General features: G+C 35.9%; 2 protein-coding genes across 2 annotated transcripts in view; both read right to left on the bottom strand.

Annotated features, from left to right (window-relative positions):
• Positions 1-30: 30 nt before the first annotated feature.
• etfdh (electron transfer flavoprotein dehydrogenase) lies at positions 31-12,997 on the bottom strand. The gene is made up of 13 exons (XM_054596964.1): positions 12,787-12,997; positions 11,450-11,608; positions 10,243-10,472; positions 9,571-9,652; positions 9,035-9,153; positions 8,746-8,823; positions 7,965-8,111; positions 7,474-7,614; positions 6,304-6,447; positions 5,009-5,177; positions 3,860-4,042; positions 2,547-2,768; positions 31-466 (listed from the first exon to the last, which is right to left on the bottom strand). The coding sequence occupies exons 1-13, from the start codon at positions 12,818-12,820 to the stop codon at positions 303-305; spliced, it is 1,872 nt and encodes a 623-aa protein (XP_054452939.1). The 5' UTR covers positions 12,821-12,997; the 3' UTR covers positions 31-302.
• Positions 12,998-20,748: 7,751 nt separating this feature from the next.
• The window catches only part of rxfp1 (relaxin family peptide receptor 1), a 52,902-nt gene continuing 50,440 nt past the window's right edge, over positions 20,749-23,210 (bottom strand). The window contains exons 17-18 of the mRNA XM_054597760.1: positions 22,877-23,095; positions 20,749-21,086 (exon numbers count right to left, since the gene is read on the bottom strand). Of these exons, the coding sequence (XP_054453735.1) occupies positions 20,749-21,086; positions 22,877-23,095 (557 nt within the window). The remainder of the gene's footprint in view (positions 21,087-22,876; positions 23,096-23,210) is intronic.

Here is a 23,210-nt window from a genome sequence, read left to right as displayed (position 1 = left end):
GCAAAAGCCAGAAATTGACTTCCAGCTTAATTGTTAGTCTCATAACCCCTGTACCTCATTTTAAACTATCCCACTGTATAAATTAAAAATACATTTCTATGACAAAATGCAGTTCAATTGCTAATATCCTTTTTGAATATTTTATTTTTGAAATACTGTCAAAATCAGCTATATAGTTATTTTCTGTTCCATACTTGGGCGTAGTTGCCGAAACTGGAAAGTACTGCAACCCTGAATACATGATAGGTTTCAGTTCTCTTTCTAGACAAAAAAAAAAAGATTAAAAAAAAAACCTAAGATGTTCACATTCCGTTGTAGGCCGGTCCGCCGCCGCCTTCAGGCACCACCCAGTTGATGTTCTGGCTCGGGTCCTTGATATCGCAGGTCTTACAGTGGACACAGTTCTGAGCGTTTATCTGCAATCTCATCCCATCTCCAGTTTCCAGGGGAACATACTCGTACACACCTGGGAGACAACGAGACACATTGAAGTGAAAGGTGTGAAATATTTCTACTCATTTGGTCTCACATTTACTCTTATCAGGACTTATTTTTATTTTTTTTTTAAATAATGAACAAGTTAGAGATATGATGTTTACTGGGGTTTTTTTGCACCGTATTGCCTAATGCAGAGTTGTTTATATTTTTTATGTAATAGTCAATTTTATTTAACAAACGATTATAAAAATTATTTCTGTAAGATTCTACTGCTTTCATTTTTTAAATACTTGCAATTTTCTTTCTAGAAATTTTACCGAGGAAAAATAACAGCGTTAAATACAATGCATTTTTTCTTAAAGATGAAAAGTGGACCTGACTGTTAGAGCCCATGGCAGCAGCAAAAGGTTGAGATGACAGATAGCCGAGCTTGATGGAGACGGCTTTGGTCATTCTTTACAAAATGTATGCCGATCAAACTTGGTCTACAAAAACTGCCAGAGACAATGGCTTTGGGAGGAAGTTGAAGTTTATTATTGCCTATATTTTTATGTAATTTGCAGGTAAAAAAAATAGGTGCAATAATAATTGTTTATTCATAAATAAATAAGATCAATCACATCAGTTAGTACAGATAACAAGTTGCACAAGATCTTGTTCACATACAGTATTTCATGGCAGAAGTTGTACAAAAGTTATTAAACTCAGATTAGTCTGTTGGAGACTTTCTCTAAATTTTAAACTCTATGACGGAGGTTTATTAGAACAGGGTTGAAAAACTGTGAACTCCTTCTTTAGACTCTAAAGAGAAAGTTATATCACACAAAGTTTGGATGCTATAACAGGGTTCCAGGGCTAAACTACATGCTGCTTTTTGGACAGAAAAAAGATTTTGTGTCCAGAAAACCTGTTGATTCATACAACAATGCTGAGCACATAACTAATTATACAATTAAATTAACCTTCCTAACCCGAAGCTGCAGGACGCACAGAACTTCTAAATTAATTCCTTTGTTTAATCTCCTCTGCTCGTTTTTCATGGCTCACCTCTGTGGACCGCGAACGACACAACACTCTCGCTGCGTTCGTCCTCGTTGGCAGAGCCTCGGACCAAACTTCATCTTTTATCAACTTTCAAAGTTACCACAGAATTCAAAGGAAGCCAGGTGAACAAGTGTATGTCTTTATCTGGTAAACAATGAGTGCTTTCATTAAGACTTTTACTTTGTTAACTCACAATAGTATCAGAACCAAGATAAGATAAGATAAGTTGAGGTATTGCAATGATCCATTGTCGTTTATAGCTGAATCTACAAGACCATGACATCTTTTCATCAAAGTCCAGCATGTTCCCACCAGGAAGTTTGTTGTTAATCCAAAGAGCTTGTTTACCACAGAGAGTTACCTGGACTGGATTTATGAATTCATCATTTAAGACGATAACAAAATAGTAGTCTAAAAAGTTGCTGGTTCCAGCTTCTTAAAAGTGAGCATTTGCAGCATTTCTCTCTTTTATATAATAGTGTAAAACCAAACTACATTCACTTTTCCATTTGTCAGCGTTAAAGCAGCGTCATGAATATTTGATTTTGAGCTTCTGGAAATTGTTGTCAGCATTTTGTTTAACAGACCAAAGAATTAGTTGGAAAAATAATTGACAATGAAAAGTCTTCTGTGTTAAATGCAGCCCGACCTAATGCCAGTATGGTATGAACGGCCACAATGTGAATTTTAATAATTAGCGTAGGCAACACCATTAAAGGGCCATTTAAATGATGATAAATTATAAATCAGATTTAGGGCTGCAACTAATCTTTTATTGTCGATTTAATCTGCTGATAATTCATTTGTACTCAAGTTTTTTAATAAATTGGAAACTCAGTACTTCTACAATTTTTTTTATGCAAACAACAGGCTTTGTGGTTATTTAAAATATGCTATTTATTTATTGAATTACCAGAATATATTTGTCATAAAGTTATGAAATGACTTTTAACTGGATAGACTATGTTGGCCATATTGCACAGCCCCTAGACCTAAAAAGATATTAGAAAATAATAAATGGTTCCTATAGTGTGGACTGACATATTGTAATATAATAGAGTTACCTGCGGGGCAGAAGCGTTGCTCCGGTCCGTCGTAGATGGCCAGGTTCCTATCCACGGGGACGCTGTCGTTCTTCAGGGTCAGGTGGGCGGGCTGGTCCCCCTCGTGGTTGGTGCCACTCAGGGCCACAGAGGACAGCAGGTCAAAGCTGAGCTTGCCGTCGGGTTTGGGGTATTCAATCGGCGTGCACTCTTTAGCCGGTTTCAGCTGGTTTGCATCAAGGCCTGACACAGACGGAGCACAGACGGTTACCAAATGTTGATTTTCTCTGCTGAGATAACACGACCTCATACCTCACCTACAACCCTGGCATTGTGCTGATCCGCAGCAGCACAACTAACCGCATTGTAAAAACTACACTGCTTCACTGCTTCATAATGTCCTTTTTTCTATTAGCAAATGTCACCCCACTGAGGGAAAATCAGGTTATTTGAAATGAAAGGAAATTGAAGAGAATTGAAAACCACATTTCAGGATAAAAAAAAACCCCCCAAAAAACATCTTCCCACTTCTTCTACTTATTTTATAGCTGCTTATTTCTCTGCATCAATAGGGGCTTTCTAGTAACACATGATTACTTTTTGTCCTAGTTTAATTTTTCCTGGCTATTTTTTTTATATAGTCTTAGTCCTGTGTAAAATGTACTCGTTAGTTAATATCTTCATCAGATTTAGTCAAACTTATCTCTTAGTCTTAGTTGACTTAAAGTTTTAAAACCTTAACTATTTTAGTATATTCAACGAAAGCTGTTTTTTTTAGCCATCGGATTATATTGAACATTTCAGTCAACGTAATCAAGACACAATATCCCCTTGTTTCTTCCTCCCCTTTCCTGTTGTTGTCAAATATTAACTTTAACCTAAATGTTGGAGCCATAATGTAGTTTTTTGTTAATTTTAGTATTTTATGCAGTTCTGACACTGAACACAGGGTGGAGCATAAATGTAGGAAGCGCATTTAGCGAAGCTCCAGGTGAGGAGAATGAGGCATCTGCAACAGGAAGTAGTCCTTATGTGGTGCACGCAGCCCAGGGCATTAAAACTGCTGCATTAAAGTCTACAATATTTCATCTCTTTGTTTTTTTTGCCACCAAATATATCAAATTGATATGGTCACAGCTAGTGTTCCATGGCCTTTTTGCTGTCGGGTCACAGTTTAAACGAAAACGAAATCAAAACTAACTTTGTCTACAATCAATCTCCCTTTTTTCTTACTGTTAGGCTGCAAAAGCAGAAAGATCAATAGAAAAATCAGCCAAATAATAAAAATAGAAAGAAATACTTGAGTTAACACCAAGCTGTACAACGACACTCACCACAGTGTTTGAGTGTCCACGGCTCTTTCCCTCTGAAGATCCAGTAGAAGACTCCGGTGTAGGCCATGCCACCGTACAGGCCAAAGTAATTGTGGAAGGACGGCCTGATGTTTCTTACTGCATTTAGTTCTTTCCACACCCACGAGTTCTTCAAAGTCTCAGAGTACTCAGGGACATGGAGTCCTGGGAGGATTAAAAAAAAAAATAATAATAAATTGAGGGAATGTAATTTCATTTCTGCCTTGCTGTTGTCATGTCTACTTTTCTGCATGTTTAAAGCACAAAGCCTTGATAAAGTCTGACCTTCTTAAAAAAAAAAATGTAATTATAAGAAAAATAATATTTCAACACATTTCCTCGAATACAGAGGTAAGAATGTTCCATTGGGAGAAATATTCCCTTTAAAAAACATTTCACAGCTAAGTGAACTTTCCTTATCAACTAGGGCACAGTTTGTGGTGAAACACTCTGATGTGAAATGTTCAGCAGGGATTTTTGAGAAGCATAAAATTGCATCCACCTCAAAAGAAAAATTAGAGCAGTGGAAGAAGTTTCAGAGGGAGATAATTTCAAATTCTGGAACAAAAAACAAAGCTATCTGCACAGCACAATGCCAGTCGGGCTCATCCTATACGAATTTAACATTTGTCAGTTTCTCTTTTCCCAACAAACAATCTATTTTGTCTTTGTGCTACAGAGAATTAAAAAAAATATGTTAAACCCAAAAAATATTATTACTAGTATTAAGTAGATAAGCCACCACAGTGCAGCAGAGATGGATCATAGATCATTTTGTTATGATTCTTGACATTTTTATTGATATTGCAGTTTATTTTAAAGTTTCCTCAGGTTGCTTTGAAAACTCATTTTGTAACTGTTTATTGCCTGACCTTTTATAGCCGTCAAATGTTGCTATCTGAAACTCAACCCCCTTTGAGCCAGCCTTATTGCAGTGTTTGCCCTAACTGTAACTTTAATATTATAGAGGTAATATCATTTTTCCCACGAGATGTTAACATCATTTTGTCTACACCCTCTGGAGCATGGTTTATGAACTCGACTAACCTTTACAAACCATTTGGGAGTCCCTGGAATGAAATACAAACTGGTGCTTCCATCATGACCGTTTATGGAGCTTATATTCCGTACCTGCCGTCTCTGAATCCAGGCTCTCCGCTGTGATTTTGGGGAAAATGGCCTCAGCCGCCAGCATGCCACTCTTCATAGCGGTGTGGGTGCCTTTGATCTTTGGGACGTTCATAAAACCGGGGCTGCAGCCTATCAGCAGCCCTCCTGGGAAAGTCAGCTTTGGGATGGACTGGAGAGGAGGAGGAGGAGGAGGAGGAGGAGGAGAAGAGAGTTCATGCATATTACTTTTTACGTTGTTGCATTCAACTCGCTGATTAATGTGAGCGCGAATAAGGCATCAATATATCCATAATTTTACCGGATACTATCAGCCACAAAGCAATTACTAAATGTGCAATCATAAAAGGCATATTATAAAACTTTAAATAAAAAATAAAAAATTGTGGTTAGTGTTTATCAGCCAACAGTTGGTATTTTCTAAGAATCAATTTCCATGAAGAATGAATCAGGAAACCTAAATGAGCCTTTTTAATATCCAGTTTTCCATTTTCTGCAGCCTTTCAAAGTCCAAGTCGATGTGGAGGCAGGTTGATCAAGGTGGCCGAAACATACTTCCCCCAAGACGGGTGGGACATATAATCCCTCAAGGCTGTTTCGGGTCAGCTACTGGGTCTCATCTCCACTGGTCTAGAAAGCCTCCACTGGGAGGAATCCAGTCGGCGCGCCAACATCCTCAACTGACCTTTTTCAATGTGAATGAGCAGTGGCTGCGCTTACTCTTATATTCATGTTATTTACAAATACACATGACAACTTTTTGCTACATAGTTTCTGTAATTATTATTAGTAAAGCTATGAAACTCCCCGAAAACAGACGTGTTTTGTAGTACAACAACATCTTACTGCAAAAAGTTGCCTTCCTTTAATATTTCACTATGTAGCTTCCCCTTTTTCCCCCTCAACCATAATTCTAATTATGACACTTTTTAAAACGTCACCTCAATTGGTATCAGGTAAACTTTCATTAAGTAATAAAAAAAAAGTCCATAATACCGGGCTGTGAATATTGTCATTAGTGGAGAAATATTTTTAATTTAATCATATTTGTAATCTAATCTAAAATCTTATCTGCCCAATAAGAGTGATATTGCATATCTGAAGGAGGAAAGGAGGATCTATCCTCGTCTTAAAGCTTTCACTATTAAATTGCAGTCATGATAAAATGAGGCGGATTGAGGAAGTAACAAAAACCAACAGACTTTATTGAAATCTAACCAACCGCTTCTAAGACTCACAGCAAATTTACAAAACAAGCATCTTTGTTGATAATGAATATATGTAATGCAGACTTCTACCTGTAATCCTCCCTCGTTCAGAGCCCTGGCTCCATATGCAATCCTGGTGCCTCCCTCCAGCGTGGCAGCTACGAAGGGATGATGTTTCCAGCGCTGGAACTCCCTGAAGGGGCTCAGGTAAGGGTTGGAGTAGTCTAGACCCACCTGGAGCGGGAAAAACACTGCCAGTTTAATGAGATAATACAAACAAGTATAACAAACAAAACATAAATTGGGAAAAGGTAGGATGTTTGATTATGTTTTAAAGCTACTGTGGCTTAAAATACTTTGAATCCTATTTTTTCCTAGTTTTTCCATATCTTCTTTGTTGCATTGTTGCCATCAATCTAGATAAAGGTTCAGGATCTCAGTATTGACACTACAAATAACGTCTATTTGACTATTTGTTCATTGGGTAGATAGTCGGTTCAATTTTGGGATTCAGAAATTCATTGTTGATGTTTTTTTTTAAACCCTCTGGATTAAAAAGGTTCATAAAACACACCAAACTTTTGGGAAAAAATAAAAACACAAAGAATACTGCAGAATATGAGTAGCCTTGAAAGTTACATTGCTGCAAATGTATATTGGTTCCACATCTCGGTGAAGACTTGATTACCAACAATGGCCCTGAATAAACCTATTTTGGTCGATTCCTTCTTGATTTGAATTATAAATCAGAGGAAGCACAGAGAGGCTTTTAGTGGCAGGAACCGGCAGACTGATCCGGATACTTAAACATAGCTGAGTACGAAGGTCTTTGAACAAATCCAGTATTACAGAGCTCAAGGGGATCTGCAAAAAAAACCAGTGGGAGCACCTGTCCAGTGTGTGCAGAATGGCAGAGATGCCTTTTGAAGTTTGTCTAAAAAAATTGTAGAAGACATTCGTTGACGTCTTTATTAAGGGTCATTGTCAGCAGACTGATATGGAAAATATAACCTTTTTTCTTATTAAATCTAAGCACACAGCCATACTATCAACAATATATTCCCACTGCACATGTCATAGTGAAATATTGAGTTATATTTATTTTTCCCTGCAAGATAAGTGAAATATTGTGATAATGCAGAGTGCCGACGCAGTAACTATTTATTTTGAAGCTCAAAGCTGCAGGTGTTTATGACCTGCATAACAATCAGATGTCACACCTACTTATATCGTTAACAGAATGTATACAAAGCCGCTCACCACAAAGCCCAGAGCCACCAGCGGCTCTCCCTCGTTCAGGTGATACAGGAAGGATCCTCCATATGTGTGTCTGTTCAGGGGCCAACCTACAGAATGCTCCGCTCTGCCTGGCCTCCACTTCTTCTCATCAATCGCCCACACCTAAAAAAACAAGATGGAACAAAAGTGTTCGACAACTTAAATCTATTTATTGACTCTCCGACTGACACAGACTAAGTTTGGCTTTGCTATAAAACAGTAAACTGTGAACCAATTGTATTTATGTTGTCTCGTGTGACTGAAATTAAATCATAAATTTACACCAGATTTAAAAAAACAAAAACAAAAAAACAATCACATTAAACATTACCTAAACCACTTTTAACAATCACCTCACGATTGATTTTAATCATTAGGAATGATCAATCAAACCGGATTAAGGGGAAATTCTAATTTATCCCACACACAGAGTGACCAGTACCCGCTTCATGGGAGCAGTCCATGTTTTTTACCTCCTTCAGGCCGATGGCGTAGGTCTGCGGTTCACAGTTCTCCCGCAGGTTGAATTGCTTGTAAAGCTGCTTGGCCAAGTGTCCATGACAACCCTCTCCAAACAACGTGACCTTAGCATGGAGCTCCATTCCTCTCTCAAAAACATCCTGAAGCATGAAAGGAACGGTAATGGAAATAGTTAGGGTAGTAGGATAAAATGTAATTATGTTGAGTAAAGAACTTTGGTCTAATCAGACAGAAATGAAAAATGTTACCTGTACAAAAACACAAAATCCTAGCCTCTGAAATGATGCACTAAAAATGAAGTGAAAATAATAACTACCTACACAATATAATCCCTAATATACAGCACATACTGTATAATACACTCACTTGTTATATGATTAAACACTTGCTTTTTCCAATAGATGGTGCACCTTTGAAGGACAATCTCAATCTTTGTTTGAAGAGCTCCTTTTAAAAAATCTATCACAGATTAAGGAGGTCAGTTAATGGAATTTTATGCTTGATGAGTCAAAACTATGCTTGTGCTCCTTTTGGTTTATTTCACCTTCATATCCTTTCAAAGAGCCTGGTGTATCTGAGCTATTTGTGTGTGTGTGTGTGTGTGTGTGTGTGTATATAGAGTGGAGCATGACAGATTTGTGTAAGGACTCATTCCTGTACCGCTCTATTTTGTAAAGAATGGCCTGTATTTGTCATTTTTATTTAGCCATGACATGATGAGAAACGGACAACAACAGGACAGAAATAATCATTTATTTTTTCACTGCACAATACCTTCGGTGAGCCATCTTTGGCGATTCCTACGTCGTTGGTGGCAATTCCTTTTACACTTCCATCTTCGTGAAACAAAACCTTGATAAAAAATACAGAGAAATATTAACACTTGAAGCAGTTATATGTTTATAGAAAACAAAGCAATATATAGTCAAGAACTGCCTGAACAAAGTAAGACTGGAATAAAGGTTTAACGCAACATCCATCATTCTTCCATAAATATGGACTCCAGTGTTGCAAGCACTTGTAGTAGGTATTCTTTTGAAAAGAAATTCAAAGGAGTTCTTACCTCAGCTGCAGCATAACCCGGGTACAGCTCCACTCCCAGCTCCTCGGCCTGCTCCCCCAGCCAGCGCACAAAATTTCCCAGCCTCACGATGTAGTTACCATGGTTCCCCATAGGCAGACCTACAGACAACGAGAAGAGCATGAGTGCAGGTACAATACCCACAAACCTTTTTGTGAAGATACAATTCTTTTAGTAGTAAGTCTACAAAATGTATTTTTATTTTGAAGAATGTAGCATTGTTGTGTCACATTTAATGCAATAAGTCTGCTCACTCCACACACCACTTAACTTGTCTTGCACTGAAATGCAGCGGCTTCCTTTTTTATGCTTTTTACACTCTCACCTATATGGAGCATTTTTTTTTCTCCCACTGGTAAATAACAGTAATATTTACAAATGCCATTCTGATAACTGGTATCAACAACACACCCTCTTGGCAGGGCAGAACCTGTTAACGCCTGAGCCTTTGTCAGCATACAAAGTGAGAGAGCATTACACCATTTTATTTATTCATATAGAACAAGATGGCTTTTTACCTGGCAAAATGGGGATAGGGATTCGGTGTTTCTTCGTTAAAATGCTGAACACATCTTCGGTCACTGGTGTGTTCAGAGGTGCCTGAGGTGAGAGCACAATGTGTGTTGTTGAGATTTTGACTTCATAGGGATTTATGTGTATAAATACATGCACGTTCACACATTTACCCAGTGTCGGCGTAGGAAAATGTGGATGAATAATTTATACTGTATTACAGTCTGGAGCTGCAACTATTAATCAATGAATTGATTAGTTGTCATTTTTAAATTAATAAGAAACTTTTTTGATATTTTGTTATTTTTTTGAAAAAGAATGACAAAATTAGATGATTCCAGCTTCTTAAATGTGAAAATGTCCTGGTTTCTTTGTTCCATTATGACAATCAACTGAATACATTTGTTTCTTTGGACTTGTGGACAAAACATACTTTTGAGGACATCATCTTGGGCTTTTGGAAATACTGATTGACATTGTTTTACCATTTATTAATATTTTATAGATCAAACAACTCAGTCAGATAGTTGCAGCCCTATACCAGAGTATACCTTAGTGTAGCAACAACAACATGGAGCCATAATAACTATCCCTTATGTTATAAAGGTAGGGCATTTTTGTAGATACCAATCTAAACACCAAGCTCCCAAAGAAGAAATATTGATTAAGACACTCACCCCTCGTTCCTTCCAATCAGGAAAGAGTTCGTTAAGGGCAGAGGGCTCCAGACAGGCTCCTGACAGGGTGTGTGCTCCAATCTGAGAGGCCTTCTCCACAAGACACACTCGCAGCTCTTTCTCATGTTCGTTCGCTAGCTGCTTCAAACGAATGGCTGCTGAAAGACCGGCAGGGCCCCCACCTACTATCACCACATCTGCCTCATCGGCAAACCTCTCCATTTCGATCCCTGGGAAAGGACGATAAGAGACACATTGTGAGGAACGAAAGTGGCACGGCATTCTGATTCAGTTTGAAACATTTTAAAAGGTTAACTGCAGCCGTGTGTGGCGCACCAAAACCGGCAGGATTAAGCGGGGTCCTATTTGCAGCTGAGCAACCCAAACTAATGACAAACTATGTGAATTTCAAAGCTGAATTTACTAAGCACAGATAACAGTTTTTGGGGATTATTCACATTGATTTTTCTTTTTAAAAGTGTTATACTAATAAGTTACAGTTTTCACTAAACAAATACTTAAGCTCATGGGTTTAGGAGCATGGATCAAGCAAACCTTCCTGTCACTGCAAATCCACACTGACATTTCTCTTTCTCTTATAATTATACAAAATACTGTAGGGAACAAATTAAAAATATTACAGGAATTCAGCAAAGGACAGGTGTAATGCAAGGTTTATTTTCTAAAATCTTTAATTTGTCAAGCATGTCTGCCACTTTTCTGTGTAAACATCATATCCCAAATATAAAAAAAAAAACTAGGATAAGACTACTGACAAATACACCACAGTGCACCTGTATTATACGTGTATTGTCTTCGTAGTAATTTGCTTCTGCACTGTACTTTTGCTCTGGTTTATGCTTTTAGATGCTATTTAAGAAAGGAGATGCACTTATGACTTCTGGTGACTAGTAGTTCTCTTGAATACCTATGTTGAATACACTTATTGTAAGTCGCTTTGGATAAAAGCGTCTGCTAAATGACTGTAATGTAATGTAATGTAAATGTGAAGATGGTCATTGATAGCCTGTGTCGTTAATGACATGACAATGCAGATCAAGCTAAAAAAAGATCGACCCCCTCTTGTGTGCCAATGGACGTCCAGCCTTGATCTTCAAAATAGACCAGAAACGGTCTTGAGTGTGGGTACTTATTGGCAACATATAATCCTAACTAAAAAGTAGCTTTATACAGTGCAGTGTCTTACCTTCCCATCTTGAATCCTTATCCCGAGAGTGGATGGTGTAGTGTGTTGTGATGCGGGGTGCTGACACCGAAGAGCATGTTCTTCTGTTTAGTGTTGTGTACAGCTGAGGGGCAGCATGCTCTATCTGCACGGTCTTCAACGCCCTGATACACCTGTGGGCTGCAAGGGGAGAGAACAGATTACAAGTCAAGACCAGATAGAACTGGTGGGCATGTGTCTGTTTACTATCTAGTGTTAGTTTAGCCTGATCTGGTTCCCAAATTACAAAAAAAAGCATAAATACAAGCATTACACTATTGTGCATGTGGCTGTATACTATCTAGTGTTAGTTTAGCCTGATCTGGTTCCCAAATTACAAAAAAACAGCCTAAATACAAGCATTACACTATTGTGCATTTGGCTGTTTACTATCTAGTGTTAGTTTAGCCTGATCTGGTTCCCAAATCAGCATAAATACAAGCATTACACTATTGTGCAAACTATCTAGTGTTAGTTTAGCATAAATACAAGCATTACACTATTGTGCATGTGGCTGTATACTATCTAGTGTTAGTTTAGCCTGATCTGGTTCCCAAATTACAAAAATAAAGCATAAATACAAGCATTACACTATTGTGCATGTGGCTGTTTACTATCTAGTGTTAGTTTAGCCTGATCTGGTTCCCAAATTACAAAAATAAAGCATAAATACAAGCATTACACTTTGGTTCCCAAATTACAAAAATAAAGCATAAATACAAGCATTACACTATTGTGCATTTGGCTGTTTACTATCTAGTGTTAGTTTAGCCTGATCTGGTTCCCAAATTACAAAAATAAAGCATAAATACAAGCATTACACTATTGTGCATGTGGCTGTTTACTATCTAGTGTGCACACTGGTTTAGTTAAGCCTGAAAAAAACCCACAAATGACAAACATTGAAATAATGACAAATAAATACAAGCATTGCACGTTTTTGCATGTGCCAAATGTGCTTTTAAACACATAACAGCTGATCAAACACCATATAGAAGCTATGCAGGTGCATAGGTGGTGTCATAACAATGCCAAGCAGCTGTCATAACAAGCTGCAGAGCTAGCACCAATGCTAGCTCTGCAGAGTTACATGTGACTACAGCTACATTCACTAAACACCCCTATCATAAAGCATGACACTCACTTTAACTTTAAATACAATTACAACTTAACACCAGTACAGTCCCCCCCAAAACGTCCACATAGGATATAAGGAGTAAATCAAGGGTGAGGACACTGATCAAGTGACCTGCACACTGGTTGAACTTTCACCCACATGTTAGCTCGATGCTAACACAGACAGGCTTTCTGTACTGCACCTTTGCTTGAATATCTGCTAGCTGGAAACATCATGTGTCAGCTAGTGTTTCAGTTGTCTTTTCTTCTTCTTCTTACAGCCGAGGTGAAGTGTTGGTGTGTGTCCTCCCACCAGAGAGAGAGAACAAACGTGGAGCCTGAAAGCTTACAAAACAGGTCTCATAACACAGACGCTTGTGAGCGTCATAGACTGCGCCGCTGCGCGCAGAGCGGAGTAACTGCGCGCAGAGCGGAGTAACTGCGCGCAGAGCGGAGTAACTGCGCAGCCGCAGATCTGTGAAGGAGAATCAGAGCTGGTGTCGGATTAAATCCTCCTTAATGATACTTTAATTAACTTTTTTTTTTTTAATAGTTTATTTATACGTTTTCTGAAAAAAAATGTACCCAACTATTTTACCTGACGAAAGTAATTAAATATATATTTTTAATAGTTTATTTATATGTTTTCTGATTAAAAATGTACCCAATTATTTTACCTGACGAAAGTAATTAAAGTAATTAAATATATTTTTTTAATAGTTTATTTATACGTTTTCTGATTAAAAATGTACCCAACTATTTTACCTGACGAAAGTAATTAAATATTTTTTTTTTAATAGTTTATTTATACGTTTTCTGAAAAAAATGTACCCAACTATTTTACCTGACGAAAGTAATTAAATATATTTTTTTAATAGTTTATTTATATGTTTTCTGAGTAAAAATGTACCCAACTATTTTACCTGACGAAAGTAATTAAATATATTTTTTTAATAGTTTATTTATACGTTTTCTGATTAAAAATGTACCCAACTATTTTACCTGACGAAAGTAATTAAATATATTTTTTTAATAGTTTATTTATATGTTTTCTGATTAAAAATGTACCCAACTATTTTACCTGACGAAAGTAATTAAATATATTAATAGTTTATTTATATGTTTTCTGATTAAAAATGTACCCAACGTTTTCTGATTAAAAATGTACCCAACTATTTTACCTGACGAAAGTAATTAAAATATTTTTTTTTTTAATAGTTTATTTATACAAAAGTAATTAAATATATTTTTTAATAGTTTTCTGAAAAAAAATGTACCCAACTATTTTACCTGATGAAAGTAATTAAAATATTTTTTAATAGTTTATTTATACGTTTTCTGATTAAAAATGTACCCAACTATTTTACCTGACGAAAGTAATTAAAACATTTTTTTTTAGTTTATTTATGTTTTTATTTATACCCAACTATTTTCTGAAAGATTTTTTTAAAAATGTACCCAACTATTTTACCTGACGAAAGTAATTAAATATATTTTTTTAATAGTTTATTTATACGTTTTCTGATTAAAAATGTACCCAACTATTTTACCTGACGAAAGTAATTAAAACATTTTTTTAATAGTTTATTTATACGTTTTCTGATTAAAAATGTACCCAACTATTTTACCTGACGAAAGTAATTAAATATATTTTTTTAATAGTTTATTTATACGTTTTCTGATTAAAAATGTACCCAACTATTTTACCTGATTAAAAATGTACCCAACTATTTTACCTGATGAAAGTAATTAAATATATTTTTTTAATAGTTTATTTATACGTTTTCTGATTAAAAATGTACCCAACTATTTTACCTGACGAAATTAATTAAATATATTTTTTTAATAGTTTATTTATACGTTTTCTGATTAAAAATGTACCCAACTATTTTACCTGACGAAAGTAATTAAAATATTTTTTTAATAGTTTATTTATACGTTTTCTGATTAAAAATGTACCCAACTATTTTACCTGACGAAAGTAATTAAACTTTTTTTAATAGTTTATTTATACGTTTTCTGATTAAAAATGTACCCAACTATTTTACCTGACGAAAGTAATTAAATATATTTTTTTAATAGTTTATTTATACATTTTCTGAAAAATGTACCCAACTATTTTATCTGACGAAAGTAATTAAAATATTTTTTTAATAGTTTATTTATACGTTTTCTGAAAAATGTACCCAATTATTTTACCTGACGAAAGTTATTAAAAAAATAAATAAATGTTGTTAGCGCTATTTATTAATTTACTGTAAATTATAACGTTAATCTACAGTACCAGTCAAAAGTTTGGACACACCTTCTCATTCAAAGGTTTTTCTTTATTTTTTTTTTATTTTTTCTACTTTGTAGATTCATATTGAAGACATCCAAACTATGAAGGAACACATATGGAATTATGTGGTAAACAAACAAATACTCAACAAACCAGAATATGTTTTATATTTTAGATTCTTCAAAGTAGTTGAATGAGAAGGTGTTAATGCCACGTTCTTAACGTTTTACCCAACCACTAGTAACATACAGTACCAGTCAAAAGTTTATATTATAAATGTATTATAAATAGGTAAAAAAGAAGGAGGTAAAATATTTGAGCATAAAACATAATCTTGCAATATGAATATTTGGAATAATAGAGTCGATTCTAAACAGGTGGCTGCAGAGAGATATCACAATCTGAGGGAGAGTTTGAATATCCAAAATGGAGAGCTTATCAAATACCCGGGCCTTCTCCTTATTCATATCAACCAGACTGATTACATCAATAAATAATGTGACATGTCTTACTCGTATGGAGAAACAAAATCCATAACATAAGAAAGGATGATATAGTAAAACAAATATGAATGTGATTTTGATATTATGAATGGTCTTTTAAAATATAATGGCTGTATAGAACAAAAACTCCCGCACACTGGCTTCTTCACTTGCGTATAAATGTATTTTAGTCACGACGTTTCGGTACGTAGACCTTCATCAGGTTATTTTACCTAAAATATAAATGGCTAAAATCTTTTATTAAGAACAGTAATTACTTTTGTTTTGTTGTCCCCAATGTGGTTTCTCCAAATAAATGGGTGGAATAGACTTTTTTCTATGTTATGATATTGATTGTGGCTCTTAACCGGTTGTACTTTTGGTACGACCATAGGTACTTCTGTGAGAAATTCCATCTCAAGTGCACTGCTAAGTCTTTAAAATAGATTGCTAAAAGCCCTACTTATCTCTCTGAGATTGACGATTAAAGACAACATCCGCCTTCCGCCTGGGCTGAGGCAGTTTCACATTGAAGGAATTGCACTTTTGTGACAAAAAATTGCACAAACAGAGCTATTAGGAACTTCTATTACCTTTGCCCTGTTAGATAAGAACAATATATAGAAGACTATTTTATACTATAACCTTCTAAGTTAGAAGAAGTGAGCTTCAAGATCCTAAATTATATTTACCCTTTCTCCTCTGCATTTTGCTCCCTCCCTCCCTGTCTCTCTCCTTCAGCACAAGAACCACAAGAGTGTTCAGTGGAGACAACACCAATAAACCCAATATAAGTCCTCCCAATGGTGTGGTCTTTGTTTGTGAAAAATTCTCCAAATGCAGTGTTTTGGCTTGAATATTTTATTTTGCTATTGTAATCATAACTTTATGTTTTGGCCTGTAACTATGGGAAACAAAAATATATATTTTCTTGTATTCCTCGGGTACGGATACATCTATCCTTATAAACCAAACCTATTTGCTTGTAGATGGATTTTTTTTTCATTCAGAATTAGTTACCAATTTTTTTTATTTTCTGCTTTTCATACAAATTTTGAGCAATTGTCAGTTAATTTGTGGAGGAGCCTACAACCAAGCTCTGCCCCTGTTTTATTACTTTCATTACTTATTTACTTATTTATAATATTTGTTTTTTCTCTATGCTGCTGTAATCCTGTAAATTTCCCCGTAAATATTCCAGCCCTGATTTAGTCGGAACAGCCACCACAGTCCTATGCAGACGAGGTAGCACCTCCCACTTCGTTATCCCGAATATATTGGTTATGATATAATAGAGCAATATGGACACACATTGTGATCCACAATGAGAGAGACAAAGAGAGAAAGAGAAAGAGAGACCTCTGGTCGCCCAGCATAAGTCACATACAGTGTGTATCCCTCACCCTTAGTTTAGACTTAGCTTGTGAATAAAAAATTACAGAAATGCTTTTCACATATCCCCCCTTAAAATATAACAGGGAACAGTTAGCAGAATCATAATTGTTTTCAGCATTTTAAGTTTTCACATTAATGTGTGCCACCCGACTGTTTAGTAGATGAGTAGAAATGATCATTTTATCTGCATTCACTGCAAGGTGTGATCATCGGTACTGCAGGATTTCAGTGTGTGCAATTGAATGTCCTTTAAATGCTGCTAAAACTGCTGCTTCACTTCTCAAATTCCACAAAAGGAAGGTTTGGCCTCTATCCCACCATACTGCGAGCTGACCAAACAAAATGTTTGGGTGTTCTACAAACCTTTTCTCGTCTGTTTTACTGCCAGTAGTTTGCACTTCAACTCTCTCCTTCACCTTGGCCAGGTTCCATTGTGTCTGCAAAGTTCTACCTGGCTGCCTGTCTCACCTCATCAGACTGAGGTACTCAAAGTCTAACATCTCAGCATGTCTTCAATCATTATGGCTGGTGATTAGTCATAGAATTTTTACATTTATTAGTTAAAAAAATTCTATATACATTTTGAAAAGCAATTATTTAATCAACGTGTCGATAAGAGTAGCTCCTTGTAATAATACAATCCTAAAGATGCCTATCCCTTCTAGAGGGCCACTGTAGTTCTCCGACACGCTTGGAAAGGGAGGGATGATGAGATGTTGCACTTATTGTATTCATATTAGTTTGTTGCACTTATTGTTCTCGTAGTAATTTGCCTCTGCACTATACTTTTGCTCTGGTTTATGCTTTAAGATGCTTGTTTAAGAAAGGAGATGCACTTATGACTTCTGGTGACTAGTAGTTCTCTTGAATACCTATGTTGAATACACTTCCTGTAAGTCGCTTTGGATAAAAGCGTCTGCTAAATGACTGTAATGTAATGTAATGAGAGGTTTGTTGTTTCTTGCAATCTGCAACCTCACCACTAGATGCCACTAAATCTCACACACTGTTTCTTTAAAAAAGGGACATTTAGGCTAAATATGTTAACAAGGCAGGTAACTCCAGCTGTTGCACTTACTAATCCTCAAATATAAGCACATTTTACTTTTAAATAACACTAAATTGATGTCACCACTAATATCTAAACATTCAAGTTGGTTTCAGTTGAACATTCTGTTGCTGTGGCGACAACTGGCACAATTTCAAAACTGAAATTGTTACATTTGTGAATCTGTTTGAACACTTTTATTACAGCTGTTTTGTGACTTGTTTATTTGAGGTTTTAATTTGTTTTTTCTACAGTCAGTTAGCACAGCTATTGTTTTGTAATAAGGTATTATAAGTAGCTACCTACATTCACTTATTTATCATTAATATCATCACTACCAATATAAATATCAGTATCCCTGTATACATATATAACACCAAATTAAAGCTCATGCTGATTTATTGTTAGGCTATTTTCCTCTTTTTCCTCTCGTGGACTCTATGTATGATTTTACTTAATTAATTACTGTTGTACCATTACTTACAACTCATTTGGCTTTTTTAAATTCCTGGCAGGACAATGCTAGTCAAGTTAATGTTTCCATTCAGGAATCAAGTTTTCTTGTTATTGTGCTGATTATTATTGTTACTATTATTTTTTTAATTCCTTTTATCTCATTTTTGTTTATGGTATCTTACAGTTGATTTGTAATCTCTATCATTGAGTTTGTTGTATTTTATCCAATAGTGCCCAGTTTTCTAGGTTTCTTCTGCTAAAGACCAACTCTTGTTTTCAACTTTATTGGCAGTTTTGAATGCAGGGCCAATTCACCATTTTTACAGAGTGGTATCACTACTTTAACTTGAGTGAATGACCTGAATACTTCTTCTTCCATTGTGAACAATTTTTTACAATGTCAAAGAAACCTATGAGTCACAGACTACTAAGATAAATAGCCAATACAAACCAAATTACAAATAAGTCATCAAGCAGATGTGAGGCATAAATATATTTATTGTCAACAAAAAACAGAAATACAAAAACTACCATTGTAAATAATTAAGATAAGACACAAGTCAATACAATAAATAAAATGGCAACACATGTTAAAAAACATTTTTCCCTATCAATATTTAATACAAGCCTGCAGATATTATCAGTGTATCTACAAAGAAACAGCTGGCTTCCTTGTCTTTTTAGCATGTATGGGAATGTTGTGTAAACACAAATTGCACACATAATGTTTGACTTATTCATACAGTTTCAATGTCTGCAAGGATACATTTCCACAGGAATCAGTAGTTCATTGAAAAAAGTATATGCACAGAAGAGTTTATGATCATTGTACAAATGTCCTCACTGTGCAGATCAGTGTAAAAAATGTGTAGTGTGGTGTAGTTGTTGGTTGAGTCCAAGTTAAAACTCCCAGACCAGCTGGGAACTTTCTTCTGCTCAAATTAATTACATTCTTCATTTAACGTACTGGACATATCTCAAACATTACATTCAATATTTCTATAGAATTATTTTTGGTGGCAGAGGCAACACAGAAAACACTTGGACTAAAGACCGAATACAGAATATAAAAAAAATGAGGCTTTTTATCCCTCTGTAGCAGATCGGATGAACGCTGAAACTTAAGTTGATGTAAAAATGTTATTTGCTGCAAGTAGTTTGCATGAATTATTATTAATATGAGATTAAGTTATCAGCATTAAATGTATGCCACTGACTCCGATGAACTTTTGAAAAGAGAAATGCATAACAGGGGTGTTTTTACTCTCCAAAGTTCTACTGATTGTACAAAAAAAGAAACATCAATGTAATTTTCTTTTCTTTCTTTTTTTTTCTCTTCCATTCTGACGCTTCAAAGCCTTAAGCTGCACATGTTTTGTCTTGTCACACAGTGCTCCCATAAGACACTCTAGCTCAGGGCCTGTACAAAGACATTAGGAGCTACAATAAACTTGCTGCAAAGTTTCATAACTGAATGCCAGTTGTGGTCCTTTTCAGCTTAATGTTATTCAGATGTATCCTGAGCAGCACAATGAGCTACAAATACTACAATAATTTGTATAGGCTCATATGCTGCCTATCGTAGTGTCGCCTGTTTTTGATGTTTGATTCTAAATATGGTGGAACATCTTTGGAAGATAAACACGAATTGCTGTAATGCGTTTCCCATGCAATCTCTTTATCAGGATAAAGTTGTTTTGTCCATATCTGGCTACTAAAAACACTTACTTTTTAAGCATAGTTTGGTAAACTTCACGAATAAGTCTGCAAGATGTGCTTTAAAGCCCCGCAAAAAGCTTTTAAGTGAATCTTGATATACATTTTTTTGGTCAAACGACTGTTTCCAAAGTGAAGAATGTACTTCAACACTCAACAATTATTTTCTAAGCATAAAACAGCAATATATTTAAAGAGTCTGAACCACAGAGGTGTTGCCAAATGGTTAATTGGAGCTGTAGTTATTGGATTCAATTCTTTAATAACTGTTGAAATTAAGTTGGCTAAATGCAAAACGTTCCCAATGTAATAGTCGATTGATATTCAGCTCAGAATATGGACAGAACACTCAGCTTTCAGAAAGAAGAAATAAGCCCTCTGTGAGAAATGAAACTGAGCAATGAAAGCTAGTGGAACAAAAGCTAAACCATAAGTGGGGCATGACTTCACCTTTGTATTTATGGATATCTTTTGGAAGCTGACATGTAGTCTTCATTAGAGGAGCTGCAGTGTCACATAAGGGATTTCTGGACTGACTTCATCCTTTAGCGTTATGGCCGCTGCTTGGGCAAGACATGCACACAGTGGGATTTCCCAAAGATGCTAATAAATATTAATGATTTTTAACAACAACGGAGAAATCTGGTCACAAATCAAGGACTGTTTTTGCTGAGATGAATGAACCTGAGTCACACATCTGTTTAGTTGACTCTGAAATTACACATAATTGTTTGAGTACGTGTGGGTGCTTCTGAGTCAGTTTGGCATTGTTTCCTTGAATATATACTCACAACACTGTATGCTGCTTCTGCAGTTGATGTGTGTATGTGGTAATGTCATTGTTGGTGTTTTCCACAGGACTGAGCTTGGCTATCGTGCCTGTCGTCTCCAGCAGATGCCCCGTGGCGAGGCCTTGGCTGTTCTCTTGCAGGGGCCACATTTCCTGCCAAGTGAGCGACGGATGATGAGGCGGGTGGCCGCTCAGCAGAGGCCTCCTCTGCCTGTAGTTAGCCCATACCTGCAGAATGGTCTCTTTGAAAGGCCGTGTTGTGAGCGTGTAAAGGATGGGGTTAAGGGCACTGTTGATGGGCAGAATAAATATGACCACCCAGGAGCTGATGGTACCTGAGGAGGGAGAAAAGATGCAGAGAGGAAGATGTTAAACAGAGCTGGTATATAGTCTGTTTAAAGACCATAAAGTTCAACATGAATATGAGTTGGGAGAATACTTCAACATAAACCCTTTTGTCAAACCTATTTATATCATAAATGAGAATCTCTTTTAACCCAACAGGGGGCCTAATTAGGAATCCACAGCTCAGCAGGTTATATATATAATGGATTCTGCACTACACTAATGGCTCATTTGGGTATACCGTCTAAATAGCATTAAGGTTGTAGTTGAGTGCTCTTCATACGGCAATAAATACCTTTTGAAAACACATTTAAAACTTAAGTGGGAATATCTGCTAGACCAGCTATTCTCAACCACGTGGCCGGGGCCAACTGGTGGGCCTCAGAGCACCATCTAGGGATCATCCAAATTGATAATAACAAGCATGTACTCAACTCAAAATTCGGTTCAAAAATCGGATCAATTTGCAGTGGCAATCTTATTTAAATGAGGTAACAGTTATTTCTTTTTTATTTAGTATTAAAAACCCTGTGGTTATTTAATTATGACTATTTATTTATTGAATTACCAGAAAACGTGTTGTTTCGTGATATATATCGTTATCGCGATATGATATAACCTATATCGGGATAGAAGATTTTGGGCATATCGCCCAGCACTAGCCGGAATTTATATTAATATTAGATTCAAAATGGCAGGTAATGTTAAGGGTAAGAAGAATATTTGTTTTGGTCATTACAGCTGACAGAGGCATAACACATTTACAGCCCAGTTTGTATTTTCTCCTTCTTTTGTCATGTAATATGTTTTTTTCTCATTTATTTGGGATGGTGGTCCCTGGATTCTTTTTTTTTTTACAATCAGAAGTGGGTCATAAATTACAAAAGGTTAAGAAGCCCTGTGGTAGACTACTTTGAAATTCAATAACATACAGAAAATGCAATACTTCAAAGTCCCACTGTTCAAAAATGTCTCATCTCTCTGTAAGCTTGGAAAGTGGCTCTAAAACGTTACAATATACTTTCGTCATTATTCTCTACTGAGAGCAATGAAGCGATGCTCCAAAACATGTACAATAAATTGAATAATGATCTTGGTATGGTAGATAAAAAAAAGAGAAAGCTATGTCTACAACTCACACATAAGATTATCACAAAGAAAGTTAAGGTTCAATTAATTATAAATGAGTGACAAGAATATACTATAGTAGAGACAAAATTGATTAGGTTAAAATCAGCTCCTCAGATAAATGTTTAAATGTGGCTAGGTCCACACATAAACGTAGTAATGTGGAAGTAGCCTCGGAGTGTCTCCCTCATAAGTGCCTTTTGGTCCTGTGATGAAATAAAAAATCATTGGGAGAAGATTGAATAAATAACTTCAAGAACTTGCAATTTCAAAGTAAACTTTTCCCCAACAATTTGTCTCTTTCAAAATATTGGGAAAAGAAGATTTTTTAAAAAGCTCATATAGCAAAACTGTAAAAATAAGGTAGCATGGTAAATGTTAAATATATAAACATATAAGACAGCAACCATGAGAAACAAATTCACAAAATATAGAGCTCAATCTACGAAGCTTTGGGGGGGGGTCTAGGGTGATAAGTGTGAATATGTTTTTTGTGTGAATATACAAAAAAAATATGTATTATACCCAGAACCAGGCACACTACAAACTTTTCAGAGCCCCATTGCTAGTCTACTGAGGGGTTGTATCTGATACTCAAAATATAGACTTTCATTTTAGTATTTCTTTTAATGGTTATAGCACTTTACTGTACCGGGAATCTCCACCTGCAGCAGTGACAGGATCTTGAGGATGAAAATGGGGATCCAGCACAGAGAGTCAGTGATGACGATAGAGAAGAACCTTTTGGCGATGGTCACCTCTTTCTTGATGTGGTTGCTGTATTTAGTGGTCTGAGTCCCTGTTCTCTGGATGTTATAGAACATGCTTGCATAAGATAAGACGATGATGAGAAATGCCACCAAGTTCAGACCTGCAGAGAGATATTTAATTAGTTTCTGGATTGCAATGAAGCCATGGTAGCACATATTTGCACAATTATAACAAAGCTATGCATCCGCATGCATATGAATAACAATAATAACAAT

Source organism: Anoplopoma fimbria, chromosome 4, assembly GCF_027596085.1.
Source record: "Anoplopoma fimbria isolate UVic2021 breed Golden Eagle Sablefish chromosome 4, Afim_UVic_2022, whole genome shotgun sequence".
Lineage (NCBI taxonomy): Eukaryota > Metazoa > Chordata > Actinopteri > Perciformes > Anoplopomatidae > Anoplopoma > Anoplopoma fimbria.
The sequence above is the reverse complement of the archived record's forward strand: the minus strand, read 5'-3'. Positions and strand labels throughout refer to the sequence as shown.